Here is a 20539-nt window from a genome sequence, read left to right on the forward strand (position 1 = left end):
GGGCAGGTCTACACCCTCCCCAAGGGGCGTGAGCAAGTGCAAATTTACCACAGGGGCAACCCCAGGGCCAGTGTGAGGCTGAGGAGTGAGTACCACCCGGCGGCGGGGCAAGAAAGTTCAGGACGCCCAGTTAGTGCCTCACGCCTGGGTGAGCCGCCCCGTTGGTGTCAGTCTCAGGGTCCCCCAGACCACCCTGTGTGCTCCCAGCGTTGCAGGGGGCGGTGATCGGCAGGAAGAGACCCCACACTCACCTGATACAAACTCCCAATTTAACTCGCCAAGGCAGACCTTCTCGTGGTGCACGCAGCTCCTTGCGTAAGCACGGTCTTGCGGAAGTTAAAGAAGCTAAGCTCTGGCTACACCTCGCCTCCTTTCTTCTCTGTCTGATGTCTCCATCCTACAAGACACACTAACAATCCACACTCTTCCAGTTAAGGGGATGTTTACACCATAAGGCTTCTCTGGTTCATGGACCAAACACAGCATCCTTTGGGGGACAATGAAGCCAGCCCAGAAGCAGTGCCTCTGCCTCCGGTTCCAGGGTCCTGGGAAGCCCACCATGCAGCACACCAACCCTTCACCTGCCGCGGCCATGAGGCTTTCTCCAGGTGGCTTCCATCCCTGTCTCTAACACCCATGAACTTGTGTGCTGTATTTCATTCACTTTGAATTTTCCAAGGAGACGATTAAGTAATATGCTAATTAATGGCAGGAAATGGGAAAAGTACCCATGTCCTCGCTTTCCTCCGTTCGACACTGGCGTGATTAAAGGACCCATAGGTAGAGACTGACTTCACTGCCACAGTTAATGACTGTGAAAGAGGGAAGGCATGTGTGCGAGAGTGCTGGCGTCTTACCTCTTCTCACTCTTTGATGTAATTCCTCCAGCGTTTAATGAGCTCCCACATGTGCCCGACCCCGCTGGGCACCAGGGGAGCTTAGATGAATAAGACGTTGTTCCTAATCTCAAGAACCACCCCATCTTGTGGCTCACGCTCTGTCCACACATCGGGCCATCCCAAGGCCTGCATGGAGATCTTCCTTTCCTTCCCGTCTCTCAGGTCCCCTATGATGACTTGCGCTACCTCTTTGGTGAGATCATGTATGGAGGCCATATCACTGATGAGTGGGACAGGAGACTCTGCAGGACCTACCTGGAGGAGTTCATCAAACCAGAAATGCTGGAAGGAGAGCTGTCCCTGGCGCCAGGCTTCCCCCTCCCAGGCAACATGGACTACAGTGCTTACCACCAGGTAGGGACCTGGGTCTCTCCCTGAAGGGCTGGAGATGCGCCTGCAGGGCCGGGGAAGGCCAGCTTAAAGAGCCGAGCTCACATCCAGCGTGGCTCTCAGCCTGTTCAATTTGAGAGCTACCATAGGATTTCTAGCCTCAAATTAGTGATAAAGTTGAACTTTTAGAGATCTTTTTATTCTTTTTTTTTTTTTTAAAGTTTTTTTAAAATTTATTGATTGATTGATTGCTTGATTGCTATGTTGGGTCTTCGTTTCTGTGCTAGGGCCTTCTCTAGTTGCGGCAAGCGGGGGCCACTCTTCATCGCGGTGCGCGGGCCTCTCACTATCGCGGCCTCTCTTGTTGCGGAGCACAGGCTCCAGACGCGCAGGCTCAGTAGTTGTGGCTCACGGGCCTAGTTGCTCCTCGGCATGTGGGATCTTCCCAGACCAGGGCGCGAACCCGTGTCCCCTGCATTAGCAGGCAGACTCTCAACCACTGCGCCACCAGGGAAGCCCGAGATCTTTTTATTCTTGATGTTTAGTTCAATAATTCTACTTGGTGCTCTTTTCTACAAACAACATCTCGGGCATTTATTTGATTGTTTTCATTCAGGATATTGACACAACCATTAGGAGCAAAAATTCAGGTAAGAACTTAGCCAACTTTTGGTAAAGATTATATTAGTGGTTCTAAATATCTTCAGAGGGACATGGTCTTGTGGGCAGATCACTCACCCCTCCTGTTCTCTGTTGGTTGCTATGAACACAGACACACGTACACATACCAAGAAGACATTCTCATGGAGTTTTTTCATAGTATCACTTTGGGTTTTCATTTTACTATTACTTCAGCTATTTTTAAGGTGTGCATCTTTGCCTATTTACCCTACCATGAAAATGTATTAAAAAGGAATTCAAACAAAAAAACCTTTTTTATTGCTTGACTTTTGAACATTCCTAAAAGAACTCTTGAATACCAAACTTAAGGGAAATACTGGTCATAGTAACATTAACTACAAGCTTTAAACAAATTTTTAATTCCTAAAATTTAAGAAGGTAAGTCATAAAAGTCATTTGATCCAGAAAAACTAGGCCTATGAGAAGAAATTAAAAACAATAATTCTCTTGAAAGTAAATAAAAGAATTTTTTAAATAAACACTTTGAAGGCCTTAGCCAAGAAAGTTGTGCAAGAGCGTCCCCTACTGTGGAACAAATGCAGGTGATGGGCAATGATAACATGGTTTGCACATTTCCAGATGACTTCAGTAGAGTTCCCCTTTCTCCATACCTCTCTTTAATCTGTCAGTAGATGCTTATAGGGCTTACCAGGAGTCCAGGAGTGTGCTGGGTGCTGGAAGAAATGCAAAAATAAACACGCAAATTTGCCTTCAAGGAATGAGCCATCTTTTACTTAGACTAGATGTTACTAACACCAAGAAATCATCAATGCTAAACTTGAGGGATATTTTTTCGCTGTAATGGAGAGAATTGGCACAGAGTGCTCAGAAACATTTGGAGAAGGAAGTGAGCTTTACATGCTGGGGAGGATTTTTTAGGGATGGCAGCCTGTGGCCCACCACAACTGACCACAGAGATGTGGTGTTTGGAGACACATTGTTTTAAATGTTTTTAATTAGAATGCTTTCTGCCAGAAGCAAAGCTCACTTCATCCTACACCAGGATTCCCACATTTATTTTGCATACATGGTCCCATGTTTGCATTCAGGTTTATCATCCCTGATTTAAATAAACAGAGGGGAGAGAAAAGGAATTGAAGTGGGGAGGGCTGGGTAAAATTACCAGGCAGGAAAAGTATCTCTGAGGGACTCTGAGAGGTCCCCCTTGTGTGTGGAGGGACAGGTGTAGGTCAGGGCGCCGTGGGAGGGGCTGAGATTGGAGATGGATAAAGTCAGCTAAGCTTCCCCCAAAAGCATGAGCTCATGAATGTGGAGGTTCTGGAAAACCAGCCGGGCATACACAAACGGACGGTGTAAGGATGTGCCCTAACAGGTGGGCAGCACGCTGAGGTCGGCCCGCATCGGTGAGTGGCGTCCACCTGGAGCAGGGTCCACCTGGAGGGCCAGAGGGGCCCCGGCGTCTGAGGCCTGCTCTGGCCCACTGACTGCCGGGCAGAGGACTAGTCAGGTGGGAGATGGGAGACACGTCTCGTTGGTTTTCAAGTGAGCTTGCCCTTGACTTTTTAGTACATCGACGCCGAGCTGCCCCCAGAGTCGCCGCATCTCTACGGCCTCCACCCGAACGCGGAGATCGGCTTCCTGACCCAGACTTCGGAGAAGCTCTTTCGCACGGTGCTGGAGCTGCAGCCCCGGGACAGCCAGGCCGGAGATGGAGCGGGGGCCGCAAGGGAAGAAAAGGTATATGGAGGGGTTGCCCGAGACATTCTGGGGAGCCCAGGACTGCCGAGGTCGCCCTTTCTCCCGCCGGCCGTGTTGGGCTCCACAGCGCAGACTGCATGGCGTGCATCTTCCCGGCGCATGGCTGGTCCAGCCTCGCCGCGCCGACCCTTCGCCTCCGAGGGACCCGCCGCAGTCACGTGGCCAGGCGGGCCCTCGGGGTCCCTGGTAGGACGTCCCTGCCGCTGGGTGTGGCAGTGCTTCACTCGTCCCCCCAAAGGCAGGTTTTATTCCGTTTGTCTGCCAAAGTGAGGAAAGGGCAGAGCTGAACAATCGTGGTTTGGGAACCTCGAAACGGACCTCATGGTTCCTTTCCCAAACTAGGTAATTATGGGTGGGGAGCTGTCCCTAGACACCCCGCTGTCACTCCGCCAGCTAGACGCTCCTCTTTAAGACGAAAACGCCGTCTCCTTGTGGGAAGGACAGTTAGTCCCCGAGTCTCCTGACGCACAGCTCGTGCTACTAAGCACAGGACTTCCCGAAACTTCAGGAAGGTGCAGGGGAGTTGTTGGGTGGAAAGGCAGAGGAGGGTGCCGTGTGGGTGTAGGGTGACCAGAGGCGACCTGGGAGCTCTGTTCCTGGTGCGGGTGTGGCAGAGGGCAGAAAAGGAAGGGGCTCAAAGTGAACCTTCTCTGTGATGCTCTCCTAAGGCAAGGCAGTTCAGTTTCCGACAGATGCGTCTGCTTCACCCCACCCCCCCTCCAGAGTACTACCCGGGTTCCTTTAGTTAGAGGTTCCCTTGTTACAAGGGAACTTGGAAGATTAAGGATTAAAAAACCTGGAGAGTTATGAACTTTTAGGCTTCAGGGATTGATTTTAGGAAAACAAACTGACTGATAGTAAAGGAGCTGGATGTTTGTTTAAAGGTATGGAGTGATGTCATTAAAATGAGTCTCAAATTTTAATATGCCTCGGAATGAGCTAGGGAGCATCCGATTCTGGGGTCTGGGGTTTTAGGCCCAGGAATCTGCAGCCCAGCGATTGTGATGCAGGTGAGCCTGCTTTGAGAAAGCTGCTGTTTTACTCTTCGATGCATAGGATATAATTTGAGAACAAAAGGAAGATAAGAAAGTTTATGTTGCCCAGAATCCAAACCACCTAGTATCAAAAATGTTCCTAGCTAAAGAAAAAATAAAAAAAAATAAAAAAAATAAAAATGTTCCTAGCTTAAAAATGAAAAGGCTGGGACTATGTGAGTAATAGGCTTAGGATTCTTCGGGTAGCATTAAAGGAAGCTTCTAGTTCTTGTCATTTCCTTATCCCCTTCTTCTAACCACGTCAAGAAATGGGGTGTGTGTGTGTGTGTGTGTGTGTGTGTGTTTGTGTATGTCAGAGATGAATGAAGTACGATCACTTGCCAAACTAGGAGAACCCAATTGCAACACAGATACCGGGAAGTGGGCAGATTTCGCTAATATACAGTTATTACCCATGGAGGAAAAAGAAGGAGAGAGAAGAAGAGGGGAAAGGGGAAAAGGACACAAAAGAAATTCACGTAATAATACAAATGGCCAAGAAAAATAGTAAAATATTCTCAACATCGCTCATAACTAAATGGAGTTAAGTGAAATATTATTTTTCACACAATGGTAAAATTTTTTTAACGTGAGGATATCCAGTGGTGAAAAGATGTACTCCCATCTCTGTTACTAGAGGTTTAAATTGTAGAGCAATTTGACAATAGCTACTGAAGTTTAAAATGTTCATATATTTTACTCATAATTCTATTCCTAGGAATTCAACCAGTGGAAACACTCAAAAGGGCACAGATGTTATGATATATTTCTTTATTGCAGGATTGTTTATAGTAGAAGGAATGATAAACAGACCAAATACCGTCAATAGGGGGATGACTCAATAAATTATGCAATGCCAAAACAGTGAAATAATATATACTGTTAAAAAAACAAGGTAAATCCTTAAGTACTAACAAGGGAATGTGTTCAAGATATATTATTCGGTGAAAAAAGCAAGCAGAGGAACTTCCCTGGCGGTCCAGTGGTTAAGACTCTGAGCTTCCACTGCTGGGGGCATGGATTCTATCCCTGGTTGGGGAACTAAGATCCCGCAGGCCACATGGTGTGGCCAAAAGAAAACAAAAACAAAACACAAAAAAAGCAAACTGAAAAATCTGTGTGTATTATGATTCCATTTGTGATAGATAGAAAGAGAAGGAGGTGGGGAGGGAAGGGAGAGCGATGGAGGGAAGAGAAGCAGCAAGGCAGGAAGGAAGATATGGCAGACGTGATAAATATGGGGATGGATGGATGGATAGATGGATGACGGATAGATGATGGATAGATAGAATCATATGCATTGAAGGACCTGCAGAAATTATAAACCAATAATTAACAGTGCTTTTTTTCCCCCTTTGAAGGAAGAGGCAAAATTGTGGGAGGATTTTGCTTCTAATATCAGAGGAATCTGTAATATTTAGATTTTTATGATAAGCATTTATTACTTTTCCAAAAGGAAAAAAAAAAAAAGGTGTTTGCTTGTGGAAGTAAAGTAGACCACATCCCTTGGCATGCACTGCTCCCATCTGAAGTGTCCTCTCTATGTCTGTGGATTTGCTCCCTCCTCAGGCAGGGTCTCCAAATCCCCCAAGGCCTGATCAGTGACGGAAGAGAACTCTGTTTCCCCATGTTCAATGTGTTTTGAAACAGTAGCTCCAGACTATCTTTTCATTTCTTTGTGAATAATGTCCAAATGGCAGCTTGCTGATACAGGGCTGTTTCTTCAAATCCATCTCCAGAGACGGAACTATGATGTAGTTTTAGCCATTTGTCTTCTGTCTCAGCAGCAGCTTCCAGGTACTGTTAAAATTCCATTCCAGTTTTTGCTATGACAGCACCAGAGACCCATTTGTGACACGGTAATGAGTTTTTACTTTCTTTTCTTCTAACATCAGCTCTTTTCCTAGATAATGTATTGTCTGTTAACAATACAAGGCAAAATTAATATTAATAATCCTGTACATGTGTAGGGTCCTTTGTAGCTTTCAGATGCTGCCACATTCATCACCTCTTTTGGTTTGATCTCTTCACCAGCCCTGGTAGTTGGCGGGGGAGGGGGCAGTGGAGAAAGTTGCTCTTGGAAATTTTTAATAGATGAGAAAATTGAGGTCTAAATGACTTGCTTAAATTCACACGGGTGATACATAACGACGCCGTATTAACTCAGTCAGGGTTCTTTGGTTGCAAGGAACAGAGGCCAGTTTCACTGAAATAGGCAAGAAATAGCTCACTGTATCAAAGGAATACACTGAAGAAAGGATAGAAACCACAGTGGCTCTGGGGTCCCAGGGAGAGAGAAGAGTGGACCATCGCACTTCCCTCCACTTTCTGCACCTAAATCCTGGGCTTGAGATTCAATTTTCATGCTCCTGGGAAAGATCATCTGATTGGCCCACTTGAGTCAGGGGAGGGCTGGGCCCGGTGACTGTGCCCCAAAACAGCGGGAAAGAGGTAATTTCACGAAAGGAGACAGGGACCCGTCACTGGAAGAAGAGGGATGAGATGAAGGAACCAAAACGGCGTCCACCACACACGCCCACCGGCCCTCCTGACTCCAGGAAGGGCTGGATCTGGAGCCCTGGCCCCCGCTCTCCCTCCCTCCAGCCGCTCTGCCGGCCGCATGTTCCAGTGAGTCTGCCTTTCTCGTTCTTCCTTCTCTGCTGACAGAGCCCCTGGGCTTTACTCATTTGCTTCGAAATGGCAGACTCAGCCTCCAGTGCTTGCCCCGCAGACAGCCCAGAATCTCGGCGCCTCAATTCCAATTTTCCAGGAGAGAGGCCCTGATTGTTCTGGCTCCCCTGGTCTAATGAGCTGACAGTCCGTGTGGTAAAAGGGTTCGTGGGGTGGGGGAGGAGGTTTACATGAGCTGTGGCGATGCTTCTTCCAGGACCCAAGAACAGCAGCTGCAGTGCAGCCTCACGGAAACTCCGAAAGGGACGTTTATGTCTCCGTCACTGCTGCTCAGCGCCGCGGCTTCCCGTGGTTCCAAATGACCACCCTTGGCCCAAGTCTGTCCTGTGCCCTTCTAGCTCGATGCCCACAGCTAACGGGGTCAGGCTCCGGGTTTTTCAACTCCCAATTCTCAGAAAGGCCTCTGTGTCCATCCTTTTAAGCTGGTCACAGAAGTCACAGAGAGCTGGCCGGCCTATAAGGGAGGCCATGCTGCGGTTGGTCCTCAGCCCCTGACCCAGTTGACCTCAGCAAGCGGGCAAGGGTATGCCCAGGGCATGGATGACTGGCATCTTTAGTGCCACACGGCAGGGGAATGGAGGCCTTCTGGAGAAGTGGAACGCCGTCGTAACCCTGTGTTTCCTGTTGTGGGGCAGGTCAAGGCCATCCTGGAAGAGCTGTTGGAGCGGGTGACAGATGAGTTTAACATCCCAGAGCTGACGGCCAAGGCGGAGGAGCGCACCCCCTACGTGGCCGTGGTGCTCCAGGAGTGCGAACGGATGAATGTCCTCACCCGGGAGATTCAGCGCTCCCTGCGAGAGCTAGACCTCGGATTAAAGGTGGGTGAGGCAGGTGGCGGGGGAGGGAGGGCGCTGCCAGCAGGAGCCCCTTGTGGGAGGAGCGCCAGGGGAGCTGGAGAGCAGTGGTCACAGCAGCCTCACTGCCTAAGTAGGTGCCACTCCTAGAAACCAGAGTCTGGCCAGGCTGCAGGGAGGGTAAGGCAGGCTCTGAAGCTGGAAGCTGGGAGGGCAGAATGAGCTGTGACTGCCAAGCTGCCCGGGAGCCCATGCTCTGAGCGCCGAGCACAAGAGAAGTCTTGATGCCCTGTGTCTTCTGCTGACATGGGTGGTGGTGCTTTCATGGGACGTAGAAGTGTGTGCTGCATCAGAGCACAGGTTCTAGACAGCCCTGGACCGCCTCCCAGCTCTGCTGCCTCCTCGCTGTGTGGCCTGAGAGTGACTTAAGTCTCACTGCGTCTCAGTTTCTTCACCTGTAAAACAGGGATAGTGGTCCTACTTCATAGGGCTTTGGGAAGGATTCAATAAATAGGTTCGCATAGAATGTTTAGAACAATGCCCAGCACGCGGCAAGTACCCAGAAGTGTAAGCTGATGGCACTATTATTACTACCCCGTCAGAGGAAAGGAAAGAACTTTAATCTTTTGCAACCTCATGGTTATCTGAAAGGCCCAAGATACTGCACAAGCTCTGACGTTTCTCATGAGCAATGAAAGAGTCTATTATTTATACCACCAATTATGTAAACAGATCTACTTTATTCACCATAAGATAATTCCATCAAGTGCCCAGCACGAAGCCTAACAGAAAAGCGCTATAACTGTTCACCTGGATGACAGGTGAGTGGGAGGTCCTGCTGCCTTTGAGGAGCTGAGGAAAAGTACTGTTGTCAGTTTACACTGGCACATGTATTAAAATAATTGTAACCCCAGACAGAGGGAAAGTGAGAACCCAGTTTTGTAGGCAGCGGTGAAAGCTCAGCCCAGCCCTGGACGTCCAGGCCTGTGATGTGCTGCCGCCCTTGTGTCTGGCTCTTGGAGTCGTATGACCACTGTCACGGGTGCAGAGGACACACAGCCATGAGCGTTTTCACATGTGGTCACATAGAAACTATGAAATAGACTGAGAAATCTGGGTGAGTTTTTTTTAGTCTGTTAATTCCCATTCTGCCCCAATATGGATAGAAGGAAATAAGGAGAAAGGAGAGACGGGAAGGGATGTCAAAGACTGATGCTGTTTGGCAATGTTACCAAATTATGCACCGGCTTGTAATCAAAGGAAATACAGAATTCCATAGAACAATCTCAAACGTAAATAAGGACCTTGCCGGTCATTTTATGTGGCTCGGTTCCCTAGGTACGCAGGTACATATTAGTAATTATCTTGAGCTTGTTTGTTGCAGTCTTAGCTTAGTGAATCTGTGCAATTTGGTGCAGTCTATTTACCCATCCGACTTCCAATTCATTCACTCATTTTTCTTTCAAGAGCCTTCGCTGCGGTGTGGTGTCATGGATCCCAGTGCGTGCCTGGGCGAGGATGGAGGGGTGGGGAGGGAGTTGTGCTTTTCTTCCAGTCTAGCTCGAGCAGGGCTGGTGGATGGCCAGCCTCGGTGCTCTGCCCCTGGGGAGACAGCGGAGTCTGACAGGGGAGCATTCCTCTCCAGACGGACAGTCTGGCGGGAAAACGAGCATACAAATGGATTACAGTACCAGGCAGGATTGATTCAGTGCCACACAGAGAGAGGTGCGAGAAGAAAGAAAGAAAGAAGCATGTGGAATCAGGGATGGCCCCAGCGGAGAAGTGGCATCCAGGGGGCTTTGGAGGAAGGGTAGGATTATGACATGTGGCAATATGAAGAACCTTCTAGAAGTCCCAAGGTGGGGAACCCTAAGCCTGTTCTAAGAGTTAACTTGGTTTGGCTGGAGCAGAGGGTCCCCTCAGGTGAGTAAGAGTGATATGGTGAACTTCTAAAGGTGACTGGTGGTGACAACATTGACCCAGAAGCAGTCAGGACAACGGTATGTTGCCTTTTTCTCCTGGTCCCCTGTGAGCGGGGGGGGACAGACAGAGCAATCTCCGCTTAAAAACGCTGTCATGAAAACCCAGTCTCATTAGGACAGGGCCCCAAACTGGCCTGGTCATCAGACTCCCTGGGGGCTTCATCCCAATATGTGTTCCTATCTCCACCCTCCAGTCCCACCAACCTCTGGAGCTGGGGTCTGGAAACCTGTATTTTTAGCCAGCAGCTGGGTAATTCTTGTGGCAAGACAAGTTTGTGAATAGCATTAAGGCAAGTAGGTAGAAGAAAAGATGGACAGATGTCTTCATGGAACAGTGAAGGTGCAAGGGGACAGCGGCAGAGTTCAGAGAAGGAAAAGTTTCCAAGTCTGGGGAAGAGGTTAAGCTGAGCTGCAAGAAATGGGAGTCAGAGAGGAAACGGCCGAAGGGAGCAACTGGAACAGCAGGGGGTCACAGGACAGCCTGGCATGTGCGGGAGACGTGAGAGCCCAACTGGAGAGCGGCTGGTACATGGAGCGGTGAGGAACTCACATCCCAGCTCCCAGCGGAACATGGAAGGGGAAGCATAATGGGAGGAGAGGAAATTCTGACCGAGGTTTTCCTTCTGGTCCTTTCTTTCTCTTTAACAGTCACTTTGAAGTTCTAGGACTGTTTTAGGTGGAGCACAGGGAGACATGGGGCAACTCACACTCCCCAGCACATCAAACAGGCAAACCCAAATGCTCTGCCCAGACTGGGCACCAAATTAGAAAATGTCTAACTTTTTAAGTCCTTAAGTCAATACCCTTAGCATTTTTGATTAAGAAATTTTTATTCATAGTTGGCTGGATGGGAAACCATAATGCTACCCAAAAGTACTGGCTGAACTGAGAGGCCCAGCTCTCTAACCCCTGAGGACTGTGGGAGCCCACAGCACACAGAAGTGGCCACCTGGGAGAGGTCCACCAGCCACAACCGTGTCCCCACAGAGAAGAATTTAGGAGAGTCAGACATCTGGCTCTCAGCCTTACACAGTGAAGAACCAGGTCCTGTGAGCATCCCAGAGCTGATTGGTCAGAGGTACTGACTCCCACTAACCAAATGCACAAAAGCCTGATGTACAAAACTCCCAAATGCCAGTTTATTCCTTTACAATCCTTTACAACTAGGTATAACTTTCAAAGCACCATTGACTGATGGCAGCCTGCCCAGAAAATTCTCTACCTGTGTAGGAAAACTACAGGAGAAGCTGGATTCTTATGCACTGTCCAGTATGGTAGCCACTAACGACAGGTTAGCACTTGAAATGTGGCTAGTCCAAACTGAAATGTGTTGTAAGTTTAAATTAAATGCCATATTTCAAAGATATAGGACAAAAAGGGGGAAATATCCTATTAATAATTGTTATATTGATTAAATATTGAAATATTTGACAATTTAAATCTATTAAGTTAAATAACATATGAAAATTAAATTCATCTGTTTCTTTTTATTTTTTTAATGTGGCTCCTAGAAAATGTAAAATTACACACATGTAATTTTGTGAATTTTGAATGTAAAATTACCCATTCACAACTTGCATTACATTTCATTTGGGCAGCGCTCTCTTAGATGGAGTCATGGCCAGCCCAGAATCTGGGGCTGGGAACTGTTTTCTATGATTCAGATATTTAATGGCATCATACATTTTCCCCCTACGCTTCAGGGGCTGATTGCCCCTCCTAACTGACAAATTCTGTTTTTCTAAACATGTGAGAGATGTTCAGTCTCAAAGCCCAGCTCGCTGACTTGGGGAACCGCTCTGGCTCTTTACTCTCATCCGTTGTGTGTTGACTTCATAGTTCAGGTTTTGCTTTGGCCCTTTAGTGACTTACGGTCACCACCCCGCAGGCAGCTGCCCTGGCCCACATGCCTGCTAGAGTGCACAGATGGACCGGCTGCTGTCACCCGCAGTCTGGACACCAGACTGGGAAGGGTGGAACCCACGTAATTCCCACTTCCCTCCCCACCTCTTTACCTCCCAGGGTTTCATTCATATGAAAGCTGGTTGCAAAGACCACCTTCAGAGGGAAGGAAAAGCAGACAGGGGCTGACCCTCAGGACAGGGTGCAGCCTGCAGCCCCTGGAGAAGGGCGTATGTGGGCGTTGCTGACCCCACGTGATGGACGCTGGCCACGTGCCTGCGAGGCCAGAGCACCAGCCACTTCTGACCCTCCAGAGATGCCCTTTACAGATGGACATTCCTGGCCATCCAGAGGCTGGAGTCCTTAGGTTTGGAATGGAGCCTTTGAATCCGCGCTTTTAACAAGCACACTGACTTAAAGCAATGAAGGCCTAGAGGGCAAATCAGGTTTTTATCTTATATGCTACCTAAGAAAGACTTTGAAAGCATTTATTTTTAGGGACAAAAAAAGTGGTTAAGGCCACATCCAGGTAGCCCTCATACCCACCATAAAGCGCCCCCCAGTCTTTAGTTCTCCCTGCTTTCCCTACAATGTGAACGTGGAACAAGCCAGTCACACAGGACCCTGAACTACGTCATCTTCTTAAGGATTTAGTGTTCTCTTTGCGAGTTTTCTTTTTGTCGACTCTTGACCTATGAGCAAATAAGTGCAGACATTAATCCGTGTTCCACGGGATCCAGGCAGGGGGAGTTTGAGGAGGTCAGGCTTGAGCAGGTGGAAGCAGGTTTCTCTCGCGGGTAGCTGGAGTCTTTACAAAAGGCCTACTTACCCACAGTCTGGCCCAGAAACTTCCCGTCTGCCCACCCCGCCTCCATCAATCTGGCAGCACCTGAGGAAACGAATTTTCTCTGAACACCTTGTGGGAAACGCTGTCCCAGAGTCTGTAGGTTTATTCCTCTTTTCCTAAGAAAGGGACCCACGTTACACTGAGTGAATTTGGAGTGGGGTTCTCTCTGGTTTCTTCTCAGCCCCTCCTCTGAAAGTGAGTCATTTCTATGTCCACTCAAGGTCATGGGCAGATCTGAGTTCAGCACCCTAACCACAAGGTGAATGACTTCTTCTTTTCCTAAATCGTTCCTGCTTCACTCTCAAACGGGCAGAACCTAAGAGACAGCACGTTCTTTAAGGCTCCATCACTTATACTTTCAATTAGTAAATGCAAAATCATTGTCAGAATAACTTCTAAGCAGATGTGAGAAATTTTTAAGAAAGCCAAGTTACACATTTTATGCTTCCCTGCTGTCAAAATGATTTTAGATTTCTGAAGAGTGTTACGTGTTGCATATACATTTTTTTTATTATCAGATTTTATTTTTAGAGCAGTTGTAGGTTCACAGCAAAATTGAGTGGAAGGCGGAGTTCCCATATCCCCCTCCCCCGACCACACCCAGCCTCCCCATCATCAACATCCCCCGCCAGAGTGGCCCATCTGTTACAACTGATAAATCTACCCCGACTCCTCACAATCACCAAAGTCACCTACAGTTCACATTAGGGCTCACTCTTGGTGGTGTACGTTCTATGGATCTGGACAAATGTGTAATGACATGGATCCACCGTTTTAGTGTCTTACAGGAGAGCTTCACTGCCCTAATACTGCACGTATTTTAATTTAAGCACATGATTTTTTCTTGCAATGAATTTCAGAGAAATAGAGGTTTATAGGACCTCACCGTTTTCAGAAGTGGCACATCTCTGTGTGAGGCATGGTCACACGGAGTAAGTGATTGAATTAGCCGGGGGCGATAACCAGGCAACAAAGGACTTCTCTGTACCAGCAAACAACTGCGGCTGGCAGAGGCCGGGGCTCCACGTGAGTTCATCTCTATTTGTCGGTCTGCCACGGCCCTCAGAGATGTGCCAAAGGACCGGGACATTTTCATCCTACTTTTTCCAGTACTGCTGACCCAGTCCTGTTAGGTCAGTTGTGGGATGATTCCAGGGCGGGGGACCTTACCTCCCCACCAACTTGCATGGACGACAACATTCACAGGTGCAAAAAACTTCCACAGACACACCCTGACTCAAAACAACCCAAAACAATTCTGTGGGGAAGCATATTTATTTGGTGTATTATTTATAAAAGCACTTTATAATTATGTGAGTTAACTGGCCATTGAAAACTTAAAATTTTTATTTTAGAAGGAAAAATAACTACAGTCTATATCTTTTTCCTTTTAAGTCTATTGGACTTTATTTTTTTGTAATGAGTCTTGATTTGTCTACATATCTTCTTATCTGCAGTTTAGCCAGCGTGTACTATTGTATGCCCATAAACATGTTTTATTAAAACTGCAACATACAGAATTTTTAACACAACCCTGGCAAAAACACATACACTACAGTTTAGTTACCAAACAGAAAACTAGGCCTTTCTGTTTAGAGCAGTGTTGTCCAATAGAACCCTCTGGAACGAGGAGAATGTCCCATATCTGTGCTAAGGGCACCGTGCCTGCTGATGGCATGAAATGTAGCTAATGTGACTGATAATTTTATAATTTTAACTCACTTGTGCTTAAATAGCTTCATAGGACTGCTGGTCATCAGATCAGACACGGCAAGCCTTACTGGGTACCCTAACCCCTGTGCAGAAACCACTGCAGTAGAGACGACACCTTCAAGAAATTGTAGATCCTTGGCATGACTCAGGTTACAAAGTTTAATTTAAAGATGGTTTTCAATGTACATCTTCCTTTACAGATTTCATCTAGTGATTGGAAGAGGATTCCTCCTTCGCTGGAGGAGAACGGAGGAGCCCAAGCTTTAGGGTAGGGTGGAATCAGCATGGAACCCACAGGTGGCTTGAGATCTGCAGTGGACCTAAACTAATGTCAGTAGATACGTGTAGACTCTGATACCACAGGAGTTGGGAGAGGACCAGTCTCTATGAGACAAACCTTGCAGATCAAGTACTAGACAGGGACTGTCATTGTGTCATGCACCCTGGCAGTCATCTCCTGTCTTCGCAAAGATCCCCAAGGCCAGCTGTTTCCAGGGACTTGCTGCCCCTCACTCTTTCCCCTCTCACCCTTTGTCTTCAGGGGGAGCTGACCATGACCAGCGACATGGAGAACTTACAGAACGCTCTATACCTAGACACAGTGCCGGAGCCCTGGGCCAGGCGCGCCTACCCTTCCATTGCAGGCCTGGCAGCCTGGTTTTTGGACCTGCTCAACCGAATCAAGGAGTTGGAGGCCTGGACAGGCGACTTTATGATGCCCTCCACTGTGTGGTTGACGGGCTTCTTCAACCCACAGTCCTTCCTGACCGCCATCATGCAGTCCACAGCCCGCAAGAATGAGTGGCCCCTGGACCAGATGGCCTTGCAATGTGACGTGACAAAGAAGAACAGAGAGGAATTCAGGAGCCCCCCTCGGGAAGGGGCCTACATCCATGGCCTCTTCATGGAAGGCGCTCGCTGGGATGCACAGGTAAATCCTGGGATGAGCCAAAGGGCATCCCCTGTGGGCTGATTACATACACATTGCCCCCTGTAAAGTACAATTGCTAAAAGGAATGCCCTTTTAGCATCCCTTGAGGCTGTCAAATCATTTCTATGTAGCCAAGGATGACATAAAGAGCGCAGAGTGAGTAGAGAGGTTAAAAGCAACAGACTGGCTGGATCTGAATCCCAGCACTACTGCTTACTGACTCTGTGAAAAATCTCAGTTTACTCAACTGTTTTTTTTTTTAATATTTATTTATTTAATTTATTTATTTAGCTGTGCTGGGTCTTAGTTGCGGCACGCGGGATCTTTGTTGCTGCGTGTGCGATCTTTGTTGTGGCACGCAGGATCTTTAGTTGCGGCATGCAGGCTCTTAGTTGCGGCATGTGGGATCTAGTTCCCTGACCAGGGATCGAACCCAGGCCCCCTGCATTGGGAGCAAAGAGTCTTAACCACTGGACCACCAGGGAAGTCCCTACTCAACTGTTAAATGGGAAAACAGAGTTGCTGTGATGATTAAATGAATTAATATGCAAGACACTTAGAACAGTGCCTGGTACATAGGGAGTGCTCAAAACTTGTTGTGTGACCTGGGGGTATCATTTCACCTCCCTTGGTCCACTTTCCTCATTCATGAGCTCTCGGAGGGCAGGAATCCCTCCTACTTTTTACACTGCTACATGTTAGCAAAGGGGTGCCAGTGATATCATTTAAAGTGATACTTTGAATGGATTCCTCACTGCAGGCTAATACAAATTTGAGTCAGCATAAGATCAGAAAAGATGTTTTGTCTCCGATAGGAAACCAGCAAACAAGCACAGGTGGCTGGGATAAATGACATGAACAAGGATGGATAACTCTAGGACAAGTTTACATTTGTTATGCACATGATCTGGAAGGACTACTTAGTCAAATATCCCATTTGGCAATATTTGCGCTAAACTATTCCTAGCAGTCAATACAAAGGAATGTGGGAAAACTATTAGAAGGTCTAGAAGATCCTACAAGTCCACATCAATATGCATAGAGAGCTGTACTAAGTTGAAGAGTGTCCCCTCAAAATTCATGTCCACCCAGAACCTCAAAATGTGACCTTATTTGGAAAGGGGTCTTTACAAATGTAATTAGTTAAGATGAGGTCACGCTAGAATAGAGTAGGCACTAAATCCAATGATCGGTGTCTTCATAAGAGGAGAATGCTCTGTGAAGACGGAAGCAGAGACTGGAGGGGTGCATCTACAGGCCGAGGGAGGCCACGGGTTGCAGCAACCACCAGACACCAGGGGAAAGGCATGGGACGGGTTCTGCCTCAGAGCCTCCAGAAGGAACCAACCCTGCCTACACTTTAAGACTTCTGGCCTGCGGGACTGTGAAAGAATACGTTGTTTCTGTTGTTTTGAGCCACTGTCTTTGTGGTAATTTTGTTACGGCAGCCCTAGGAAACCAATCAAGAGCGGACAGAAAGGACGGTAAAGTGGGACAGTATTCAAGCAGCCTGAACGTTGAGAAGGAAGCCTACTTCTCTCTCTCCACCTGAACATTTGCACAAGTCTGTCAGTGGAGATCACATGTGGACTGTATGAGGTGTAGGGTAGCCCGAGCTAGGATACTAAAGACGCCAAAATGAGAGAAGTGCAAAAAAGATAAGTAGGGAAGAAGCTCAGAAGGACGAGCACTGGCACTGGGGGAAAAACGATGTTGATTCCAATCAACTACCTCCCACTTTTTCATTACCTTGTTTCCAAATAATAAAAACAAACACAAAAATGACACCCGCCCACCAAGAACTCTTGTTCTCAAAGTCTGTATCCCAGAAAGCATTCAGCAAAAAGGGAAGGGTCAGGATGTCCAAAATTCCTCTCCTCCATAAAACAAGAACATTGGCCAAAAAAAAAAAAAAAATATATATATATATATATATACACACACACATATATGAAGATATATATAATAAGATATAATATATATCATATATATAAGATAGTATAATAAGGTATATATCAAGATCATATGTAATAATTTCATTCATATATATATATATATATATACCAGAATTAAACTTGTCAGAACTCCGGAAATTAACCAAAGGCTTTTGGCAATCCGAGCAGGGTTTGTTGAAGAAAAATGACTGAAAAAAGAGCAAGCATTAAATGCAAATGGATTAAACACTACAATTAAAAGGCAGAGATTGGCAGAATGGATTACATTTTTAAAAACCTGATCCAACTACATGCTGTGTATAAGAGACACACTTTAGATTTAAAGACACAAATAGGTTGAAAGTAAACAGATGGAAAAGACATGCCATGAAAACAGTAACCAAAGAGAGTTGGGGGACTATACTAATAGTAGACAAAATAGACTTAAAAATTGTTATTAGAGAAAAGACAGAAGAGAGAGGAATTGTAGGGACCAAAAAAAGGCATTTTACAATGATAAAAGGTCCATCCATCAAGAAGATGTAACAATGACAAATATATGTGCATCTAACAAAAGAGACCCCAAAATAAAGGAGACGAAAATTGTCAGAATTGAAGGGAGAAACAGACAATTCAATCATAATAACCGACGACATTAACACCCCACTACTAATGGTGACTGCTAATGGTTATAGAGTTTCTTTCTGGGGTGATAAAAATGTTCTGGAATTTAGATAGTGGTGATGACTGTACAAGTTTATAAATATACTAAAAACCAGTGAATTGTACATTTTAAAAGAGTTGGTTTTATGGTATATGGAAAAAGAAAGGTTCTACCCCTGCTGCCACTCCCTACCATTATCATGCCACTCCCTACCATTATCACTCAGTTGTGGGGGACAAGGGGTCCTCAGTGTTTACCTTAGTGCTGTTACTTACTATGCCTCATGTCAGCCTCTACCAGAACTGAAGAGGCACATCCTTCCCGTTAAATACATTTCATGGGAATTAAAACAAATTCTGTGCACAGCATAAGGGGCTCAGAACCACCTAGGCACAGGCAAGGAACCCATGAGTCACTCTGGATCATCATTTCCCAAAGTATGTTCAGAAAACCCTAGTGCCACGGGAAATGAAGAGGTTGCAAGAAAAGGGTCCTGTGGTCAAATAAGTTTGGGAAAGACTGGGATAAATAAAGTCAAACTGTTTTCTTTACTGCCAGGACTTCTTGTCTTCAGTGTGCTAGTGTGCACCGTAAAGCTTCAGGTCCAGGGTATGGTAAGCACCGCTTCCCAAGCTTATTTCACCAAGGCACCTTTTTGTGCCTCAGAATATTTCTCAGGACTACTAGGAAAAACTTCCCCAGACAGCACTATGGAGGCATCTCAGAGAACCAGAGAGAGGCCCCAGCTGGAAAGCTACAGAACGGCCAGGTCCCTATTACATGAGTGAAGACAGGACATAGCTCCCTTTGCTCAAAAAGAGAAAATGCTCTAGAGGGTGGAGGACAGCACGTAAGAAAGTGGAACAGGACATAACCAAAGCGTTAACGTCTAAAGCGTTTGCCGGCAGGGACTGTGTCTTGCTTAGCTTTAAGTCCCTAGCACCTAGCATGACATCTGGCAAATAGCTGCATTCGGTATGCTTACGAAATGACAAAATAAAACTAAGAGAAATTCAAGCCCCAAAGAGATTAATTTGCATATGATATGCAACAGCTTTTGGAACTCTGCTTCGAGAAGATGTTCAGGCTGAAAAACAGTGGGAATATGATGTCCACCCCTCCACGGCACCCCATCGTGGGTTGTCGAGAGAACTCAGTAAGGGGGTGGGCCCAGGGCAGCCACGTCTTCCCAGTCTCTCTCTCCTGGATCTTCCGACAGGAGCAAGCCTGGCTGGCTGAGCTTGGGGTCTGAGCTGAGATGTTCTCGTGTCCTTGTCCTCAGGCTGGGATCATCACCGAGGGAAAGCTGAAGGAGCTGACACCCCCCATGCCGGTGTTGCTCCTCAAGGCCATCCCCGCAGATAAGCAGGATTGCCGCAGAATCTACCCCTGTCCTGTGTACAAGACTCGTCAGCGAGGACCCACCTACGTGTGGACTTTCCACCTGAAGACGAAGGAAAAGCCTTCCAAGTGGGTTCTGGCCGGAGTAGCCTTGCTTCTCCAGGTGTAGCTTCCTGCAGACCCACTGAGGAGACAGAGCTGGGCTGGAGGCTGCCCGGAGGGACCAGTGGAGGGCCGACCCCAGCCCTAGGGAAAGATAAGAAACCGAAAGCACTCACAGTTCTGAAGAATTCCTTTGGGGGACTCGGAGAGAAGGACCTAAAGTGAGGCAGAGCTAGAGGAGCGAGGACCTGGGAGCTAGGGGAGAAGAGTCTCATAACACTGACCCTTTCCTAATAAAGTGATTTGTTCTTCAACTGTGTCTGGTCCAGGCTTTGAGCGTTGCAGAGTCATAAGTTATCATGAAGAGCCCAAGAGAAACGAGCCACAGGCACTTGAGCCCTGACGTCGTTACACAGCCCTACACCCAGCGCCCTAGTTCCCAGCTAGTCCATCGCCCAGCGGCACCGGCATTGCCCACGAACCAGAGTCTGCATTTTAACAAGCTCCCCAGGTGATCTGTATGCACTTTATGGCTTGAGGAACGTTACTCTGGATCAGGGGGCCAACCAAACTTTTTCTGTTAGGGATCAGATCGTCAATATTTTAGGCTTCGCGGGGCATATTGCTTCTGTTGCAACTGCTCACCTCTATCACTGTAACCCCGAAGCAGCCATAGATGATACCTAAGTGAATGGGTGCGGCCACGTTCTAATAAAACTTTATTTACAAAAACAGGCGGTGGGCTAAAGTTTGCTGATCACTGCTCTAGAGGATAGGGGAAGTATATATGCAATATTTATCCTTCATTAATCCACACATCCATTTAACAAGTGCTTAACATCTACTACTTGCTGAGGACAAAACTGCAAACAAGGTAGGTTGTTTCCTTGTCTTTCTGTCATCCTTCAGGTCATTTAAGAGGGGCCCAAGGAGAAATCTTTCACCTAAAGCTTTTTAACCTAAAAGTTTTCTAGA

At 47.1% G+C, this 20539-nt stretch overlaps 1 protein-coding gene across 1 annotated transcript in view; it reads left to right on the top strand.

Annotated features, from left to right (window-relative positions):
• Positions 1-19878, top strand: part of DNAH9 (dynein axonemal heavy chain 9) — a 303415-nt gene extending 283537 nt beyond the window's left edge. The window contains exons 65-69 of the mRNA XM_036836769.1: positions 1062-1253; positions 3438-3608; positions 7990-8172; positions 15134-15523; positions 19404-19878. Of these exons, the coding sequence (XP_036692664.1) occupies positions 1062-1253; positions 3438-3608; positions 7990-8172; positions 15134-15523; positions 19404-19631 (1164 nt within the window). The 3' untranslated portion in view covers positions 19632-19878. The remainder of the gene's footprint in view (positions 1-1061; positions 1254-3437; positions 3609-7989; positions 8173-15133; positions 15524-19403) is intronic.
• Positions 19879-20539: the final 661 nt, after the last annotated feature.

This window comes from Balaenoptera musculus, chromosome 20, assembly GCF_009873245.2.
Source record: "Balaenoptera musculus isolate JJ_BM4_2016_0621 chromosome 20, mBalMus1.pri.v3, whole genome shotgun sequence".
Classification (NCBI taxonomy): Eukaryota; Metazoa; Chordata; class Mammalia; order Artiodactyla; family Balaenopteridae; genus Balaenoptera; species Balaenoptera musculus.